At 41.3% G+C, this 21,880-nt stretch overlaps 1 protein-coding gene across 1 annotated transcript in view; it reads left to right on the top strand.

Moving 5' to 3' along the window:
• Positions 1-21,880, top strand: part of GPR179 (G protein-coupled receptor 179) — a 69,725-nt gene that overhangs the window by 35,286 nt on the left and 12,559 nt on the right. Inside the window, exons 3-8 of the mRNA XM_060780913.2 lie at positions 3,236-3,368; positions 8,863-9,074; positions 9,434-9,502; positions 13,707-13,816; positions 16,154-16,392; positions 20,417-20,555. Of these exons, the coding sequence (XP_060636896.2) occupies positions 3,236-3,368; positions 8,863-9,074; positions 9,434-9,502; positions 13,707-13,816; positions 16,154-16,392; positions 20,417-20,555 (902 nt within the window). The remainder of the gene's footprint in view (positions 1-3,235; positions 3,369-8,862; positions 9,075-9,433; positions 9,503-13,706; positions 13,817-16,153; positions 16,393-20,416; positions 20,556-21,880) is intronic.

Genomic DNA, 21,880 nt, shown 5'->3' with positions numbered 1-21,880 from the left:
CTAGAAATGCATCTACATCAGGAATGGGCAAACCCAGCCCCGGAGGCCAGATGTGGCCCCTTGAGCTCTTTTCTAAGGCCCTCCTCTCTTGCCATCCTATTCTTCTCTCCTTCTCTCTTTCCTTCCTCCTTACCTCCCTCTTTCTCCTTCCATCCTCCCTTCCTTCCACTCTTTCATCATTCCTTCCCTCTTTCCTCCCTCCTTCCCTTTCTCCCTTTCTCCTTTCTTCCTTCCCTTTTGTCTTTCCTTCCTTCTCTCTTTCCTACCTCCCTCCTCTCCCTCTTTCTCCCTGCCTTCATTCCCTACCACCCTTTCATCCTTGCTTTATTCTCTCTTCCCTTCCTCCTTCCCTTCCTTCCTTCCATTCTATCCATCCATCCATCCTTCCTTCCTTCCCTCTTTCCTCCTAAACAAATTATCAGAAGCAACCGTGGAATGAACTGTCAAAATCACCTCTGAATATTCCTTGCCTGAGAAAACCCTATGACTTGAAGGTATATATACACACACAACCCTTACACACTCACACAGCAAGTTCAGTCAAGTGGGACATTAAGAACTTTTTTGAAGACACTTTCAAATCCTGGAAGAAGGCCTGCTACTATGGCGGCTGATTACACATCAGATACACAGACAATGTGCATCAACACTGTAGAATTAATGCAGCTTGACAACACTTCAGTGCTATGGAATTGCGGGAATTGTAGTTGGTGCTTAGTGCATAACACTTAACTACATCCCCCAGGGGTTTTCTCAGAGTCTGATACAATCCTGAATTGGCAACCTAAAATACACATTTCAGAGTGGGAATCATGTAGTCCTCCAAATGTTACCTAGCAACCCCTTTCTTTCCAAGAAAATTTTACGAAGCATCAAGTATGTAGGTATATAGACCCACACCAATGACTGATCAAGGCAAAACTTGGCACACAGAGCCCCCGTGACCCATTCTACATCCTGGTGTGGTCTGTGGGATGATGGACCATGGATGATGGGACTTGCAGTACCTTCATTCACTTCCTGAGACCATTGCATCCCTCACCTATGACTGATCAAGATCAAACTTGGTGCACAGAGCCCTCATGACGCACTCTACATTCTGGTACTGTTTGTAGGAGGGTGGACTATGGATGATGGGACTTGCAGTACCTTCACTCACTTCCTGATACCACTGCAACCCATACCAATGACTGATCAGGACCAAACTTGGCACACAGAGCCCCCATGATCCACTCTACATCCTGGTGCACTTTCGAGGAGGATGGACCATGGACGATGGAACTTGCATATGGGAGTTGTAGTTCACCTGCAGCCACTGAACCCAGCTGACATAGGATCTAGACTACACTTGGAGTGAAATAATGCCTTTCTCAAATAACCCAGGCAGTGCCATTTCTGAATGTCAAGGGGAAACCTTTTCCTTTATGGTTGTGTGGAAGGGCCCTACAGCTGATATTGACTCAATTTTGACATTAACGGCTCCTTTTATGGATCATGGTATGAATAGACTGTTAAATGTATCTGAAGAAATGGACTAGGGTCCACAAAAACTTATGGTAAAAAACATGCTAGATTCCTATATACAGTATGACCACTGCTGATATGTTCCAAGACATTATCTTGGACACCTGAAACCATGTATAATAGTGAGTCCTACATTTTTACTATACCTGGGCCAGAAGTATGCCATAAAACAACACTGGAGGACCTAAAGATACGAAGAAACACAACATGAAGGGAATATTTTTTGGAGCATAGGTAGGCAAAACCATGAATATCTAGTTGGTGGAGAAGGAGATCATACTACACCTATTTCGGCTAAAAGAGACACAGCTATCACTTTGAATATGACTAGACTGTTCTGTCTCAGTATACCTGCTTTGAAATTTATTCTGAATCCATTTGTTTCTAATCTTTTAAAGCAATTGACATCATTTTGATTTATTGAAAGTGCTTGAGTATTTGTGTTCTGAGGGCTTTTAATATAGTACAAGTATATCCATATTTTGAATTGTGGTGCTGTGGATTGTCCTTTCAGATATGTGTTGTTTTGTTTTTGTTTGTTTGTTTTGGTTCGACGTCACCTAGTATATTAAATACCTTTAGCACTTGAGAATGAGAATATAGCATAGGGTTACAGCCTGTGCTTGACAGGCTTACACTCTCCCTGAAGGCGTAGGTTCGCAGCTTGGGAGTAATCCTGGACTCATCGCTGAGCGTGGGAACCCCAGGTCTCGGCGGTGGTCAGGGGAGCTTTTGCACAATTAAAACTTGTGCGCCAGCTGCGCCCGTACCTTGGGAAGTCTGACTTGGCTATGGTGGTCCACGCTCTGGTTACATCCCGTATAGACTACTGCAACGCTCTCTACGTGGGGTTGCCTCTGAAGACTGCCCGGAAGCCACAACTAGTACAATGAGCGGCAGCCAGATTACTAATGGGAGTGGGGTACAGGGAGCATACTACTCCTCTGTTGCACCAGCTCCACTGTCTGCCAATCAACTTCCGAGTACAATTCAAAGTGCTGGTGTTGACCTATAAATCCCTAAACGGCTCTGGCCCTATTTACCTGTCCGAACGGATTCTCCCCTATGAACCATCAAGGTTGTTAAGATCTTCTGGAGGGGCCCTGCTCTCGGTCCCACCGCCTTCGCAATCGCGTTTGGTGGGGACGAGGGATAGGGTCTTTTCAGTGGTGGCCCCTCGGCTTTGGAACTCCCTCCCGATGGAGATTAGATCTGCCTCTTCCCTCCTGACGTTTAGAAAGCAGGCAAAAACATGGCTTTGGGATACTGCATTCGCAAAATGATGACTGAGTCAATAACTGCTGACCTTTCTGGCGGATGGCGATGTATTTGTGATTCTTTTGGACGAACTGATTTTTGCTGTAATTTGTATGAATTGTATGAAGTGTATTTTAATGTATTTTATATTGATGACCTATAATGTTTTTCTTATTGTATTGAATTTTATGTTGTTAGCCGGCCTGAGTCCCTCCCGGAAGTGAGAAGACCGGGGTATAAAAACTCTAAATAAATAAATAAATATACCCCTGGGTATCCTGGTATTAGTTTGCATTTGAACAAGCAATAAAAGGTAACTGGAAAGAATGTTTGATAAGCAGACAAAACAGACTTAACTATTTTGGGGACTTAAAACTATTGCCATTTTCAACGATCACCATATCCTGAAAAGAAAGGTAGAGACAAGCTTAAAAACATGCCTTTCTTCTTTTAGTGTATTCCACAGGAAAACCAGGGCTTTGTGCTTGGAAAATACCTTTGTATCTGCAAACCAGGTTTCTATGGAGCCAGCAGATCTGCCACCTCCTCTTCCTCCTCCCCTGACTCCACAAATAAGGACCAGACTGGTAGGTAATAGCATTGATTTAAAGCATTTTCACTGTCTGTGATTGAATATATTTGTCTATTTCTTTACTTAATTGACTGCACAAGTCTCCAGTCCTCAATGAGTTGGATATAGGGCTTAGATATAGGATTAGAGTGTGGGATTCCTTTCCCCACATTCCTATGCGTACTTTCCCCAGAAGGAGCTTCATCTTTACTCTTCTTGCTTGCCACTATCTCCTCCCCACTTTGAAGATATAGCAATTGAATCTTAGTGCGGGATGAGGTAACTTCCTCTTTAAAGGTATGTTTATTGCCCTGGTCTTTTTGCCATGTGTTTTTTTCTCCATTGTTGGCTCTCTCTCTGCCTTTGTCTACCTTTCAATGAGGACGCATTTTGCCTTTCTCCAGACAAAATGTAGCTACATGGATACTTTTGATATTTTATCCTTTTACTTTCCTAGGAAGATTAGCTTAGTAAGTTGGTTAGCTCCAAGACCTTTTCTATCTAGAATGGATTTCCTTCAATAACTATTTTGAACCTAAAGTTCTGACTATGCAATCCTGTATCATCCTGTTGAATGGAAGCGAATCCTGACTCACCACATGTAAGTTTCTGCTGGTTATGAAGTTTACTTCTAGCACTCTGCTATATTTATGGTGGAATCACCCCAAGTGACCAGGCATGTAGCCGGGGGGGGGGGGCTTGAGGGGCTTCAGCCCCCCCCCCCCCCCCCCGAAATTCTCATGGTGGTTTGCGAGAAGGCCTTACTGGTGCATTATTTAAACTGTTATGTTTATTCATATCATGATCTGATCATGATACTCAATATTTCCCATATGCATGGGGGTATTGGGGTAACGATGCAAAAGGTTTGCTAGGGTAGACCCTCTTTCACTCAGACTCAGACCCCCCCCCCCCCCCCCCCCCCCGCTCATGCGAATCGAAATCCTGGCTACGGGCCTGCAAGTGACGGTTATTTTTTTTAGCCTAACAGCTCTGATTCCCAACAACTTGCTCATATATTGTCATTAATGTGAGATCCAGTTCTGGACTAAGATTCTGAAAGATCACAGTGTGAATTCCTGCTTGGCCACAGATACTTACTGTGTGACCTTGGCCAAGTCATATTATCTTAGCCTTTGAATAAAATATTGAACCAACAATAATAATAGCAGCTACAACAACTGATCTCCTTATCAATCCTTTGCTGATTCTTTAGGAATTTGCAGCTGATCCTTTGGGCTACTACTGGAAAATTGGCAACCTTGACTATAATAGATTTGAATGATTTGCAAGCAGGTCACAAACAACACGAGGCCATTTCCATTTACTACAGTAGCATTGTTTTGTTTGTTCATTTCTAACTTTCTTTGTGATTCCTTTGTGCAATGTAGGCATGTCAGTAATATTGATTTCTTGTACTAGATATATGTACTATCAGAATGTTTTGTAACGGATTTTGTTCCAGAAACGAAATTATTGCTATTGCAAGAGTGTGGGTTGTGCCTAGCAGCTTGGTCCAAGATTGCAAGGCACAGAGCAAAAAGCTTTTAAAAACTTTATTTCTGCAACAGAAAAGGGTAGTTGTATGATCTACAGTGTGACAAACAGATGATTTCAGAATCCACTTTGTGTATCCTTACATATTGTTTTCCTCATGTAAGCAATCAGAGAAACGTGTTGTCGAAGGCTTTCATGGCCGGAATCACTGGGTTGCTGTGAGTTTGCCAGAGAAGTCAGCCATAGGAGGGCACCTGATAAACCAACCTGGACACAGCATATTATTTGAGAACATAGAAATGCTGGACCACTCTAACAACCAAAATGTTAAACTACACAGAGAAGACAATGAAATCCACAAGCATGTGGACAATTTCAACAGAAAGAGGAAACCATGAAAATGAACAAAACCTGGCTACCAATATTTAAAAAAACTCTGAAATCAGGACAGTAAATAAAGAAAAACATTGAGAAAACAGAAGAATTCCAGACAGAAAATAATCAGGGCCAGCCAACACCTCCCAACAAAATATTCTCCCAGGCAGGAAGCAGCCAGGCTTTGAAGCTGCAAGGCTATTCAATGCTAATCAAGGTGGCCAATTGCAACATTCACACTTGTATCCAACAGACAAGAGTTCTTTCTCCCACCCTGGACATTCCACAGATATATAAACCTCACTTGCTTAGTTTCCAGCAGACCTCACAACCTCTGAGGATGCCTGCCATAGATGTGGGTGAAACGGCAGGAGAGAATGCTTCTGGAACATGGTCATACAGCCCGGACAACTCACAGCAGAACAATCAGAGAAATATTAACCATTTAGTTAAAGCCACATTCTCTGTTTCTGCTATCTATCAAGATTTTCAGATGGTCCCAGGAAATAGCTTTCCTCGTACTGACCCTTTTATCACACCAGATAGCAGGTTCAGTGCATGTGAAATTACATCAACGAGAACCTGGAGTGTTTAAATCAGAGAGTGTCACTTTAAACAAGGGATGTAATCAAGGAATGTAATTAACAGTTGTAAATCAACGACTAGGTCAACAACGTAGATGGGTTAGGGAAGAGGATTTGGTGACGCGCGGAGTGCTGCTGCTGGGGACTCATATGACTAACTGGCTCATGACAGATTCCAGATTTTTTCCTTTAAAAAAATGGAAGGGAGAAATACTTTTAAATTATTTTAGAAAATTTAATGTGGATATAATTTGTCTATAAGAAAGGTTGCACATTATAAAGAAGGATAAAAATATCTGAGTCATACAAAATTAGGACAAGTATTTATCTCTGCAGGACAGAAGAATAATGGAGTGGTATTATAAGAGAAAATTCAGTATGTACAATCCAGATTAATTTGCAAGGGACTAGAACTTGGTGCAGGGGATATAAGCTCTGACTGAAAACAGGATGCCATTATTATTATTATTATTATTATCATAATCATCATCTGATATATAACAAAATTAGTACACAGCGAACAAGATCACTATGCTGGCTTTTGTATTTGATCACACATTGGTCACTTCCCAAGTGTCTAGGACTGTGTGATGTATCGGTGAATAATCCATGCAAATCTGAGCAGGATTTATTTATTATTTATTTAAAACTTTTATATCCCGATCTTCTCAACCTCCGTAGAGGGACTCAGACCGGCCTTTTGTAGCTAACAGGTGGTGATTTTTTCAGTGCCAATTGTTTTTAAGTGCAGGCCAAGGTCTTTAGACACTGCATCCAGTGTGCCGATCACCACTGGAATCATTTTTACCTGATCTCCAAAGTCTTTGCAGTTCAATCTTTAAATCATCATATTGTGTAAGCTTTTCCAATTGCTTCTTGTTACTCCTGCTGTCTCCTGGGATTGCAACATTGACGATCCATACTACTTCTTTTTTCAGTGATCATGAGGTCAGGAGTATTGTGCTCCAAAACTCTGTCAGTCTGAATTCGGAAGTCCCAGAGTAGTTTGATGTTTTTTTATTATTATTATTATTATTGTTGTTGTTGTTGTTGTTGTTGTTATTTTCAAATTATTAGGATAAACTGTTGGAGCAACCATTTAAAAATTGGCATTTATTGAGGGATAGGAATTAGAATTACTCCGTATTTCCTCAAGCTTATTTGCGCCATTGACTCTAATGTGCATCTCAATTTTCAAAAGCTTGAAACCAAAAAAAGTATTTGCTGCCAAATGTTATGCACAGTGACCAAAAGTCAATTATTTGTTATTTCACCAAAAAGGTGTGCCTAATAGTGGCTGCCTGCTTAGAATTCCTCCTTTTAAAACAAAAGTTTTTGTACACCAGAGCTTATAGCAATGGAAAAGAAAAACTTGGGGTGCATCTATGCTGTAGAATGGCCTAGGTTCAATGCCATGGGATCCTGGGAGCTGTAGTTTGACAAGGCATTGAGACTTCTCTGCCAAAAATGCTAATGCTTCACCAAACTACAGATCCAATGATTGCATAGCACTGAGCCCTGGCTATTCTATTACAGGTGTCCTAAAGCAGACTCCCATTTTGCTTTGGCTCAGCACTAAGATGACCCTATTACATGACTGTAATGCGCAGCCTTATTTTAATGAGATCTTTTCGTCAAAAAAACAGAGCATTAGATTGGAGTAAATATGGTATATGGTAAATATGGAATGTCCAGGGTGGGTGAAAGAAGTCATGTATGTGAAGGTTACAATTGGCCATCTTGATTAGCATTGAGTGGCCTTGCAGCTTCAAAGCCTGGCTGCTCCCTGCCTGGGAGAATCCTTTGTTGGGAGGTGTTAGCTGGCCTTGATTGATTCTGGTCTGGAATTCCCCTGTTTTTTTAATGTTGCTCTTCATTTACTGTCCTGATTTTGAAATGGCAGGGAAATAGGTTTTGAGGAAAGGAGAGATAATTACCAAGAGACATCCTTTCTGGAGATTAAGAAAAGGTACGGCTTTATTTCCAGCTGGTGACTCTGGTGGACTCGTGGCCCAAAAAGCAAAACCCAGAGCCCCGATCAAGGTGTGGACTGGCCTTTTATAGTCTCCAATAGGAATGAAACAAAGAACATACATCTTCATACAATCATCATCATCCCTACGTCATCCTGGCATCATAAGAATATCAGGTTCCAACCTCCAACATGCAAAAACATGTCTCTGTGTCTAGCTGAAGAGCAGGCATTTTGCAGTCATCGATCAAGGGGCCTACTCTGACCTGTCAGAGGTGCTTCATCGTCCTAGCACGGGCTTCTCCAACGGGCTTATCTCTCTTCTGGAATGCATGCCCCCCTTCCTCTTCAGCCCCTTTTGGAGACAAGCCGCTTGCTTGCCTGTCAGCTACACAGAGGGAACTAGATTTTCCTATACATTTAAAGTACATATGATTTTTATGCATAAATCAATCAATAAATATCCATTTTTCCAATATCTCCTCATCAATTTTAGAGTTTTTTATTACTGGCAGCCAGATTTTGTTCATTTTCATGGTTTCTTCCTTTCTATTGAAATTGTCCACATGCTTGTGGATTTCAATGGCTTCTCTGTGTAGTCTGACATGGTGGTAGTTAAAGTGGTCCAGCATTTCTGTGTTCTCAAATAATATGCTGTGTCCAGGTTGGTTCATCAGGTGCTCTGCTATGGCTGACTTCTCTGGCTGAATTAATCTGCAGTGCCTCTCACATTCTTTGATTTGTGTTTGGACAATGCTGCGTTTGATGGTCCCCACTTGCCTTGTTTCCAACAGACCTCACAATCTCCGAGGATGCTTGTCATAAATGTGGGTGAAACATCAGGAGAGCATGCTTCTGGAGCATAGCATACAGCCTGGAAAACTCACAGCAACCCAGTGATTCTGGCCATGAAAGCTTTTATATTTATTTTTCTGGAAGTGTTGTTGTTTTACAGCTTCTTTCTCTCTTAAAAAAATTGCACAGATTTCTCAGGACATAGATAAATCTGAGAAGGTAACCAGCAATAGCAATCATGAACTGAGAGCTGCTATTTTAACAGACTCCTTTTGCAAACCTAACAGGGGAACGGGCTTCCCAGTATGGAACAATGGATTCTGGGAACTTGCTGGAGTGTCGCCCCTGTCAGGAAGGATGTACCACCTGCATCGATGACACACCATGTCTAATCCAGGAAGACTGGTCCTTGCGAGCTGCAGTCCTGGCTTTCCAGGCTTTCTGCATGCTGGCTGTTTTCTTCAGTATGCTGGTCTCCTACCACTTCAGGAAGAGCAAGGTAAGGGCAGTGCCAAGCACTGGTAAGACTGGGTGGATTTCAAAAAGGACAGGGACCAAAATGAACGTTTCTCAATGGGACACCTTCCAGAGGTGTTATCTACAATTCCCATTATCCCAACTGCCATGACCAGTGAGATGATGCATATTATAGTCCAATAGGACATGAGAAAAAGCTAAATTTGTTTGGGAAAAGCTGAATTAGAGTGTATGTTTCTCAGACTCAGAACATATCACCACTATCCCATTTCCAATTTATTTTCTACCTGATTTGAATGTCAAGCACTGCCTCCAAAGCGACCATTCATCCTCGGTTGTGTTGGGAGCACCACCATTTCACATTCATCTCTGTTTTCCTAGAGGATTCGGGCTTCAGGAGTTCTTCTTCTGGAGACGATACTCTTTGGCTCACTCCTGCTCTACTTTCCTGTGAGTATCTGGGTTGGATCTAATGGGTTGAATGCAAAACAGATTTTATTACCACAAAAGCAACATCAAGGGGATTGTTAAACAGGTTGAACGATATTATTAACAACAGGATGCACGCTGAAGTTTGCAGAAGGCCTCCAACCGTGATGGAAATGCCCCCTCGGAGAACTTTTGGGGATGTTGCAGGTTTTTCAGGCTATATAGCTATGTTCTAGAAGCATTATTTCCCGATGTTTCACCTTTCAAAGGCATGACCTTTTAGAGATCATAACCTTTTGAAAAACCACAATCTCCATAACCTTTTGGAGAAAACTGGCATTCACAACCATTTGAAAATCATAACGGTTTGAAAAAGTCTGATCTTCCAGAGAAGAGCCAAAACACTCATTTGTGTAAAATCTTCTCTTTAGTTGTATATAACTACATGAATTAAGGCAATTTGGTTTTCAGTTGTTAGAATGATAACCAGGTTGTCTCTGATCTGTTAGGAACAGCGATTATGTCAATGTGCAAAATATAACGGTTTTTCAGAAGTGTTCTTTTTCAATGCCCAAAAACATCTACTCTTCCATAAAACATCTTGTTTCTAGATCATGGTCTCAAGAGACAAAAATAAAGTAGACTTTGTTAAAAGTAACATATCTGGTTTCCCCATAACCTTCATGCATTCAGCATGCAGGTACATAACTTGTCAATCCAGTTACAGATAGGATTTGAAATCGTTTCTCTATGCAGATAACACCAGGCATCTTTTTTATAATCCACAGCAACATGAGTTTGCTCTTAAGAGTCCAAAGTTTCATGGCGTCCCATGGAGTCTGTGCTCTAATGAAGTCTGAAGTCTAAAATGGAGCCTGAGCTTTGAGCAGTTCCAAATCTGATCATGTGGTCTGCAGCCCCGCCCACAACCTCAAGATACATAGAGTAAAGGGAAAGCTGCATCCTGTTGTGGAGTGCTCTTCTGATTCTGAGGGAGAAGGAGGAGAGATGGATGAAGAAGCTGCACTTGGGGATTTGGGGCTAAGTGGCGAAGGAGATGAGGTGGCAGACATATCAGAAATCCCTATGTGTCAGCAACGTCGAAGGAAGAAACAAGTCAGAAGGAGATCAGCTAGGCTAGCAGAGAAAACGCTGAGCAATCAGACCACGCCCTAGAGAAAGATGTCAGTCTCCATTGACAGATGCTGGATGATAGTGATATAAAAACTCCTCAACACTACTTTGTGATGAAAATTGAGCTCTATATACCATAATGTGGTATACATAGCTCAATTTTTCTACACCAAGGGTTACCAAATTAAGGCCTACAGGCTAGATTTGGCGACCTTCCAAGATCATTTTCCCAACCCCTGCCCAAAACTTTAGACTCAGGATAGCCCTCAGTCTGAAATGATTTGAAGGCACATAACAATTTATTTATTTTTATTTAAAACTTTTGTATCCTGATCTTCTGTACCTCTGTAGAGGGACTCAGACCGGCTAACAGCAAGTATTCAATGCTCACAAACAACCTTTAAAACAGATCTAATTTCATTCGGGAGAGAGTTTCATAGCTGGGGAGCCACCACAAAAAAGGCCCTGTCTCTCATCCCCACTAAACGCGACTGCGAAGGTGGCAGAACCGAGAGCAGAGCCTCTCCATAAGATCTTAATGCCCTTGATTTTTCATAGGGGAGAATACGTTCGGACAGGTAAATAATCATAATTAACTGGAGTATCTCACTGGCCAAAACATGCCCACATTTCCCATTGAAATACTAGCAAGTTTTTGAAGGTAAACATTGTTCTTCCTCCTCCTCCTCCTCCTCCTCCTACTTCTTTGCAGTACAAATAAGATATGTGCAGCATGCATTGAAATTCATGGGGTTTTTTTTCCAAATATGAACTGTACCCCTGCTTTAAAAGTTTGAGGACCCCTGTCCTACACCACCTAAAGCAGTCTGCTGCACTCAGCAGAGGGATCCATCCCTCTGATATTGTACTATGCTAATAACATAATATATTGTGTGTGTGTATATCTTGTAAGCTGCTCTGAGTCCCCCTTGGGGTGAGAAGGGCGGCATATAAATGACATAAATAAATAAATAATTTCTAGTAAAATTTAACTGCTTCCCTTCTGTCTGCATATCATGTGGACAGGCCATCTTGTTCTTTGTTCACGGGCAATCAAACTTATTGGCCAGGCCCTGACCTGATATAATCAGGCAAATATACCAGATTCACATATTTATCTTTAGCATGTATAATTGATTTGGCTCCTGCTGGTTATGTGAAAGGGCAAAGAGCAATCAATGCAAACCTTTAAAGGCTGCCCCACTGATCACAGGACATTTACCCTGGGCTCTTAGTTTCTCTAAAGATTTCCAGGAGCTGCCAGTATATTTCTAATCCTGGCTTTTGAGACTTGATAGCTAGATATTTGCAATGCTTTTCAATAATAATGGAAACGCGGCTTCCTGAGATGATGGATTCTGTGCCCTGAGCCAATTTCTGTGGAATATAGAGCCATAACCCTAGATAGCTACATAAACCAGAAAAACAGCCATAATGTTCTGAAGATTTATTAATCCATAGAGTCAGATCCTGAGGAGTCAACAATAAGAATTGAAAATTATTACAATGCTATTTGTGAAAGACCATGGGGAATCTGGCTAGCTGACTGTTTGGAGGCAGACATCCCCCAAAGGCTGAATGTTTAAGTCTGAGCTTTTGTTTCCTTGGACTGGCCTCTTACATGTGAGACTTGGATCCATTCAGTGCCTGTCTCTCTACATTGTGCCAGATGTCATATTTTAAAAAGTTATATTTTTTTAAAGTTACTAGTAACAGTCCCGAAGCCAAAATAGGTGGGTAGCTACCAGAGCAGTTTTTAATTCTAAGAAATTAAGGAACTCTTGCCTTTCGAAAGGTGACTTTACTTTTTAAGAACACAGAGACTGTTGCAAGCCACTTGATTCTGGTACTAAACAGCCTTAAGCAGTGAAGTGATGAATGCCATGCAACTATTTAAATAACTAAAGGCAATTGGAATGACAGCCCCCAACAGTTATCTTTTGTTATATCACAGTAGTAGTATAACTGGTTGTGCAGAAACACAATTAACTCCAAGTATCTCCCTATTTTTAATAATTTATTTTCAAGTTGGTCTAATGATGCCTTCATGCTTAAAACATTAGTAGCTGTAACCAGGTCTTCCTAATGTTGACTGGCTAGAAAAAGCACATTAACAAATGTATTTTGAATATATTAATGTAATATAAACTGCACTGAGTCCCCCAGGGAGATAGGATGGGTTACAAACAAATTATTATTATTATTATTATTATTATTATTATTATTATTATTATTATTTAAAACACAACAAGATGAGTCCACAGCAAACAAGATTACTCTGCTGGCTGTTGTATTGGATCACATGTCGGATACTTCCCAAGTGTCTAGGACTGTGTGATGTATCAGTGAATAATGCGTGCAGATCCCAGTAAGGTGGCCTTTTGCAGCTGGCAAATTGTAATTTTGTCAGTGCTGATTGTGTTTAAGTACAGGCCAAGGTCTTTAGGCACTGCACCCAGTGTGCCGATCACCACTGGGACCACTTTTCTGGCTTGTTCCAGAGTCTTTGCAGTTCGATCTTTAAATCCTCATATCGTGTCATCTTTTCCAATTGTTTCTCTTCAATCCTGCTGTCACCTGGGATTGCAACATCGACAATCCATACTTTGTTTTTTAACATGATTGTGAGGTCAGGAGTATTGTGCTCCAAAACTCTGTCTGTCTGAATTATTACTACTACTACTACTACTACTACTATGTCCTGAGCTGATTAACCTGCTGACTGAAAACTTGGCAGTTCAAATCCGGGGAGTGGGGTGAGCTCCCTCTGTAGGCCCAGTTTCTGCTAACCTAGTAGTTCGAAAACATGCAAATTTGAGTAGATCAATAGGTACCGCTTCTGTGGGAAGGTAACACCACTCCATGCACTCATCCTGGCCACATGATCTTAGAGGTGTCTATGGACAATGCCAGCTCTTTCATTTGGAAATGGAGAAGAGCACCATCCCCCAGAGTAGGACACGACTAGACTTAATGTCAAGGGAAATTTTTACCTATTATTATTATTATTATTATTAAGTGAGAAGACTGGGAAAAATAAATTACTATATCCATACCTCAACCTTCTTTCTTGTCCTTTCTTTTCACGTAGGTGTTCATCCTTTACTTCAAGCCGAGCATCTTTCGCTGTATAGTGTTGCGTTGGGTGCGCATGCTGGGTTTTGCCATTGTTTATGGAACTATCACTCTCAAACTGTACAGGTAAGAAAGTCTTGAAGGGAGAAGAAATACATTTTAAACAATGAGCATTAGAGAGTTCCAGGTCACAATGAGCAACACAATTCCTAGATTTAATTTAGTCTGGTATATTATCTCCTGCTTGGCCATGGAAACCCACTTGATGAACTTGGGCAAGTCACACTTTCTCGGCCTCAAAGGAAGACAAAGGCAAACTTTCTCTGAACAAACCTTACCAAGAAGACCCCATGATGGCATTGCCTTACTCATCATAAGTCAGAAGCAACTTGAAATTTTAACTCTAAGAAAGAGATGCTCAGAAATAACTATCATATTCATACTATATGACAGGCATGGGCAAACTTCAACTCCCACAATTCTGAATCCAAAACACCTGGAGGATCTAAGTTCGCCGATGCCTGTTATATAAGAAAATTGGCATTTTACCATTTTGATTGCCATAGTGTCTCTGAACTCAGCCTGCAGATAGAAAGATAATTATGGATATTTCCTTGCTCCCTTGTCTGAATGGTATATAAACCACCAAAATAAAGGCTATACACTGATAGACATCTCTGTTATATGTCTCTTACATCTGGAGCTGCTTCCATATGACATTTCAATGTGCAATTGGCCTCTGCCATCTGCAGAATTTTATTAAAAAGAGAAGCTAAGACAGTATGTTCTGCAGTGTTTTTGCAACCTTTTATTTCTTACCAGGAAACATGTTTTGGAAGAAATGATAGATTAGCTGCATAATCCATTTTTATTAGTAGTGATACATTTTAAGAACCTTCCATCCACATATCCTCAAAAATTTCAGGTAAAAATTTCAGATCAAGCAGCAGCAGAGTGTGGACAATATGCCAAACATTATTATTGAAGAAGAAAATTCAAACTATGAATGGTTGCAGAAGTTTGCTTTTGCCTGAATCTACATGGAAGAGCAAGATTCTGCCCCATTCCTCTTGAGTGCTTTTGCATTTCAAATTTGGTAACAATTGAAGTAAGATGAGGGCAAAAGGGAAAAGTGGGAGGAAGAAAGAAAAATTAGGATATCATAAAAGCAACCAAAAAAGAGGGATGAGAGTGGATTAATTAGGTTTGTATTTGCCAAAGTTGAAGAGTGTGCATAAGGTGGCACAATAGTATTCAAAAGGTAACTGTGTTCTCCAAATGGAGGTCTGTCTTGCTTGTTTATATTTACAGTTGAACTTTCCTTTTACAAACCTTGCACAAAAGAACAACATATTTGCTCATTGGCAATTATTGTATATTCTGGCATATAAGACAACTGGGTGTATAAGACGACCCCCAACTTTTCCAGTAAAAATATAGAGTTTGGGATATACTCGCTGTATAAGACTACCCCTCTTCCAACACACACCAAATTTTAAAAGCATCAGATTTTATTTCAATATGGTAATTTTCCTATTACTGTACCTCCTTCTCTGCCTCTCAGATCTCACACATACGCACCTGCACCACTTCACTGCAATCTTCAGGAGCGAGATCTGAGAGGCAGAGGAGGAGGTAAGGTAATAGGATACAAGGGCGGGCCAGACAGGTAAAAGAGTTGTGTTTTTCTGGGCCCAGAGCCACACCATCTCTTTTTTCCATATCTCGGGCACCCCAGACGCCTGCAGCTTGCTCCGCCCTTCACTTACACCTTCCCGGTGAGGTGTCCCTTCACCTCACCATCGGGACCACATTAAGTCCATGAATCCTGATGAATGGATTTTCTTCTATCGTACTTGTACAGCGTTACCCTTAATGCTTTCATACAGTTGCTGCATACGGCAGGGATGCGGCCACTGCCATTTTTGAGCTCCCCCCACAATATGCAGCAACCACAGATTCTCTAATCCAGATTGGAAGTTTCAGCACCCGCTCTATAAGACGACTCCTGGCGTATAAGGCTACTCCCGCATATAAGACGACTCCTGAGTATAAGACGACCCCTGACTTTTGAGAAGATTTTCTCGGGTTAAAAAGTAGTCTTATACACCAGAACATACGGTTTTGATTTCTAATAGCAGAATTATCTAAAGTGGTGACTAGTTCAGGTGACGATTGGCAATGAGCAAGGTGTGGCAGCAAAATGTTGTGTGTGCGCCATATAATGTGTCCTCCAGCCTTTGAGTAAAGTAAGTCCTTTATTCAAAGGTCCCATGGAAACTTTCACATTGCCACTGTCAAAGGAAATTTAATCTGTTGGTTTGGCCAGCTTCCCTAGATGAAGTCCAACAGATTCAACTTGTTTTCATTCTTGGGTTGGCCGGGAAGTCTCATTACCTTAGCTATGAAAGACTTTTGTCAGTACCTGTTGTCTCCTCATCATCTGTCTTTCTTGCCCTGCAGAGTTTTGAAGATTTTTCTGTCCCGCACAGCCCAGCGAGTCCCTTACATGTCCAGTGGGCGAGTTCTGAAGATGCTGGCTTTAATCCTCCTCTTGGTGGTTTGGTTCTTAGCAGCATGGACTGTTGGGATGTTGGAGAACATTGGGAAAAATATCCCACTGGTGGTCCTCTCCCAGACGACTAGAGGACTCCAGTTTTACATCTGTGACCATGACCGTTGGGACTATATGATGGTTGTGGGTAAGGGCTAAATACTCCCACCCTGTCCCCATCAGATGCTTCAAGATGTGGTGAGGAAGGAGCCAGGGTTCAGTGCTCAAATAAATAGATAAAGCAACACGTTACTTTTGTCCTCAGCATCTCCTGCTTAATGATCCCACCACACCAGCTTCCACCATGTTTTAAAGATACAGAAGGATACATTTGAACCCATCTATATCTGCACTCTGTAAAAAAATGTATTCACACATAACAGCTTAAAATTCTGATTTTTTGCAATTGTAATCTATGATGAGCTCCCTGGTGGTGCAGCACGTTAAACCACTGAGCTGCTGAACTTGCTGGCTGAAAGGTTGGTGGTTCGAATCAGGGGAGCAGCGTAAGCTCCCACAGTTAGCCCCAGTTTTTGCCAACTTAGCAGTTCAAGAACATGCAAATGTGAGTAGATCAATAGGTGTTCCTTATGTGGGAAGGTAACAGCGCTCCATGCAGTCATGCCAGCCACATGACCTTGGAAGTGTCTATGAACACTACCGGCTCTTCAGCTTAGAAATAGAGATGAGCACCACCCCCCAGAGTTGGACATGATTAGACTGAATGTCAAGGGAAACCTTTACCTTTTACTAATCTATGATGGAAATTGTAATGTTGATTAAATTATAATTAAATATTTCTTTTTCAGTATTTACTTATCCTTCAAATAATAATCATATAGCTGCAGTACCTATTATTACCTGTTAAAAGGGTTTATTTGGGTGGACAATCTATATATTATTGCAGCCTCCCTTGCAGTTCTACCTGACTAACTCCAAGTAAAAGGAGGCATATTGAGAACCTATTATCATCAAGGTTTGCTACTGGAAACATGTTCTGAAGGCAGTCCAATGCAGAGTCAATTCTGGAAGCAGCCTGCAGTCCATAGACTAGGACCACCATGTCCAGGTTTTGGATATTTAATAGTTCCCTTTTAACTCTCATCCTCTGATAGGAATTAAACAATTAAAAATCCACTTTCTATTGTCACCAGTGCCACTTCTCTTATGCATATAATGGCCTGACAGTGCCTGGAGCAATCTTTTGTTAAGAGGTGATTAGATGTCCTTGTTTGTTTCCTCTCTGTTGTTGTGCTGTTGTAATTTTAGAGTTTTTTAATACCTGTAGCCAGATTTTGTTCATTTTCATGGTTTCCTCCTTTCTGTTGAAATTGTCCACATGCTTGTGTATTTCAATGGCTTCTCTGTGTAGTCTGACATGGTGGTTGTGAGAGTGGTCCAGCATTTCTGTGTTCTCAAATAATATGCTGGGTCCAGGTTGGTTCTTCAGGTGCTCTGCTATGGCTGATTTCTCAGGTCAGGTCATTATATGCTAATCAAGGTGGTCAGTTGAAACATTCACACCTAGCTCCAGCAGACAAGAGTCCTTTGTCCCACTCTGGTCATTCCACAGATATATAAACCCTTTGTCCTAGTTCCAACAGACCTCCCTACCTCTGAGGATGCTTGCCACAGATGCAGGCGAAACGTCAGGAGAGAATACTTCTAGAACATGGCCATATAGCCCGAAAAAACCTACAACAACTCAGTAATTAATTGTTGATTGTACCAGCCATGGGCCACGACATCTAATAATATACAACCTTTAAAAGTACAATAAGCACTTTCCAAAATAAACATTAAACATTATATACACTGGCTCTTTAAAATTATAGTAGCAGTGACATGATAACAATAACTATGTCTAATTTGTATCACCCCAAACTATCTACATTTCCACTTCTAGCCTCCGCTATGAACTTTACTAATTTAGCTCAGATTTTTTTTGGGTTGCGACTGCAAATGAGGCAACCTTTAATGTTATATTTTTGTAATAATCTGCTAATAAGTCACAGATAACTGCTGACTGTTGCCATGCTGCCCTTTCTTCCAAAAGAGTTCCTAGCAGATTGTTTCTAGAGTCATTATACAAAGGGCAATGTAACAGATAGTGTGCTGAATCCTCTCTTTCCCCCACCCACAAATTCAAAGTTGTTGGGTATGAGGGACCCCTCTATATCTTCCCTTTAGCCACCCTGATGGCATTGTTTGGAAGCACAGGGCTGTAATGTAAATGCTTTTCTAAATGCTACAGACATTAAGTCTTGTTCAACTGCATTAGAGTTGTTGTTGACCCATCAAAATACTGATGGAGCAAGGCTAACCAGTATTGAGCTTACTTACAAGGGTTGAATGAAAAGTAAAGCCTCCACCTTCGTAACTCCTCAACAGATGCCAGTACTGGTATGCGGCAAGTACTGGCTTGTTCAGTAGACTCTCCTCTACAGTTCCATTTTGGCAGGAAGCCTTAGCATTGAATGGTTGTGTTGTTAAAGTGCAAAGTATGGAATGCTGTGCAGACGGTCGGTAAATGCAACTTAAGCAACGTGCAGTCATTGAATTCTTGACAGCAGAAGGTGTCACCTCAACATCTTTAAACTTACTCACCCAACGATGCACAGTACTCACATCAACACAATCACCATAAACAACCTGTATTCTCTGATGAATCTCCTTTGCGGTGACACCTTCTGCTGTTAAGAATTAATTGACCGACCATTTGTGCAGGGTTCCATACTTCACACTTTAACAACACAACCATTCAATGCTAAGGCTTCCCGCCAAAATGGAACTGTAGATGAGAGTCTACTAAACAAGCTAGTACCTGCCACATACTAGTACTGCCATCTGTTGAGGAGTTATGAAGGTGGAGGCATTACTTTTCATTCAACCTCGTATATTTCTCCATCAGGCATTGCTTTGTTATACTCTCACCCTCCATTTCCAGAAGTCTCTTCCCATATGAAATGTTAAGCGTATGCATTCTGGCCTTAAGTGAGGGAAGATCAATTCAAGCCTTAATAAGTCAGGTGGTGTCCCGGGAGGAAGGCTGAAAGAGCTCTTACAAACTTATTCTGGATACATTCAACCTGCTTTGTGTTACCCTGCTGGCCCCATATTTCCGCTCCATATAACAATTGCGGTAGAATTTTAGCAGCAAAAATCTTAATTTTGGGACATATCAAAGACCCTCCCCCCCCCCCCCCCCCCCGGTCCTCTTTGTTTTCCCAAATGCTAGAATTGATGTTGCTGACTTCCTGGTGGATAGTTTGGCTGCCTTTATATGACTCTTCCAGTCACCATTATATGAGAAGTGTATGCCCAGGTATTTAAAGCTGTGACACTGTTCTATTGGGTGGCCATCCAGTTGCCATTTATGTATTTGCTTCCTCTTGGAGAATACCATCACTTTGGTTTTAGAATGATTAATCCTCAACTTCTCTTGATTACAAATTCTATCTAGTGTCCTCAAGAATCTCCTATTTGTGTGTGCATAATAAGGTTTCTATCATCACATTGCACAACACAGTTTAACATAGTAGCAATACTTCAGTCAGCAGGACTGAAGACTGACAGGTCGCAGGTTCGAATCTGGGGAGAGCGCGGATGAGCTCCCTCTGTCAGCTCTAGCTCCCCATGTGGGGACATGAGAGAAACCTCCCACAAGGATGGTAAAACATCGGAACATCCAGGCATCCCCTGGGCAATGTCCTTGCAGATAGCCAATTCTCTCACACCAGAAGTGACTTGTAGTTTCTCAAGTTGCTCCTGACACGAAAAAAGCAATACATATATGCCACTGTCAGCTGTGCCTTGAGCTTTATAAGATATGTGGCTTAATCTTTCCAAGAATTGACAAGAGGTACCAGATTTTTCCTACTACACTCTAAATATCTGGGTTCCCTTCTGTTTAGCAGCTCTGAGCATGCACAGTCTCCTCAAATCAGTATGTCAGGTCAGCCTTCAACAAGATCAAAGAAGATCCACTTTCAATATTAAGTGTGATGCCTCCAGGCAGATTTCGATTCCAATCTTTTTCTTTTCCCCTCTTTCTTTTAAAAAAATAAATTAAGCATTGGTAGGTGTGAGAAGGATTGATGAGGCTAGGCACAAGAACGGGCCTCCATAGGAATAGCTCAACTCCTTTCATCCTTCTGTCTCTTGCTGTCCAGCTGAGATGCTCTTCTTGTTCTGGGGAAGTTTTCTCTGCTATGCCACCCGGACAGTCCCTTCTGCCTTCCACGAGCCTCGCTACATGGGCATCGCCCTCCACAATGAGCTGATAATGTCTGCTGCCTTTCACGTGGTCAGGTAAGGATGGGCAAATGTCTCTTACAATGGTGGGATCCAGAGCAGTTATGCTTTTTGAGAGTCTGAAGTCAACTTGGCTTGCAGTTGTATGGGAGCTATGAGCATATACCAGGAACTCCTGGCTTCATATCTTTATACTGCCAACAAATCAGAAGTAGGCATTGAGTAAATCTCTAGTACTTCAGAGTTCAACACAGACCCTCTGCAATTTGAGTAATGCTAATGGTACCCAAATTTATGGTGTTAAAAGGAGGTGTGTGAAATGAATAGCAAAAGTACTAAATATGAAATCGTCACTTGGGGATTCGAGGTTCAAGTAGTCACTAAACTATAATTCCCATTGGGTGTCTTGGGACCAGTTACTTTCAGCCTGATATAATTTCCCAAGCTTTCTGAGTTTAAAGTGGAGGAAGGGAGGAGCTGCTTCCCTTCCACCTTGACCTCACTAGAGGAAAAGTGGAATATACCGTATATACCTGAGTATAAGTCAACCTGAATATAAGCCAAGACACTGAATTTTAGCACAAAAAACTGGGAAAACTTACTCACTCAAGTATAAGCCAAGAGTGGGAAATGCAGCTGCTACTGGTAAATTTCAAAATAAAAATAGATATCAATAAAATTACATTAGTTGAGGCATCTGTAGTAAATGTTTTTTAATATTTACCATATTTCAAAACAACAACAACAGTAAACTAACTCTGTAAGTAGAAAATTAGGGTCAACAAAACAATATGGTATCAACAATAACATAATAATAATAATAATAATAATAATAATAATAATATTGCAAAGACTCTGGCACAAACCAGTAAAGATGGTCCCAGTGGTGATTAGCACACTGGCTGCAGTGCCTAAAGACCTTGGCCTGCACTTAAGCACAATCGGCGCTGACAAGGTCACCATCTGCCAGCTGCAAAAGGCCATCTTACTGGGATCTGAATGCATTCTTTGCCGACACATCACACAGTCCTAGACACTTGGGAAGTGTCCGACGTGTGATCCAGTACAACAGCCAGCAGAGTGTCTGCTGTGGACTCATCTTGTTGTGTTTCAAATAATAAAAATAAAAACTTCATTTATATCTTGCCCTATCTTGCCATGGTGACTCAGGCCAGCTTCTAGCATAGTAAGAGACAAACATTCAATGCCTATATAAACAATGCAGAGCTAGATATAGATCTATAATTATATATACTAATTTCACATATGCACCTCCCCCTGAAAAGTTTGCAAATACTCTCTCTGTATATGTGCATTTCCCTCCTGCAATATTTGCAAGCCCTATATATCTATGTTTATAGCTCTCTTTATATGTGTGCGTG

Source organism: Anolis sagrei, chromosome 6 (assembly GCF_037176765.1).
Source record: "Anolis sagrei isolate rAnoSag1 chromosome 6, rAnoSag1.mat, whole genome shotgun sequence".
In the NCBI taxonomy this organism is placed as follows: domain Eukaryota; kingdom Metazoa; phylum Chordata; class Lepidosauria; order Squamata; family Dactyloidae; genus Anolis; species Anolis sagrei.
This window is presented reverse-complemented; position numbering and strand designations above follow the sequence as displayed.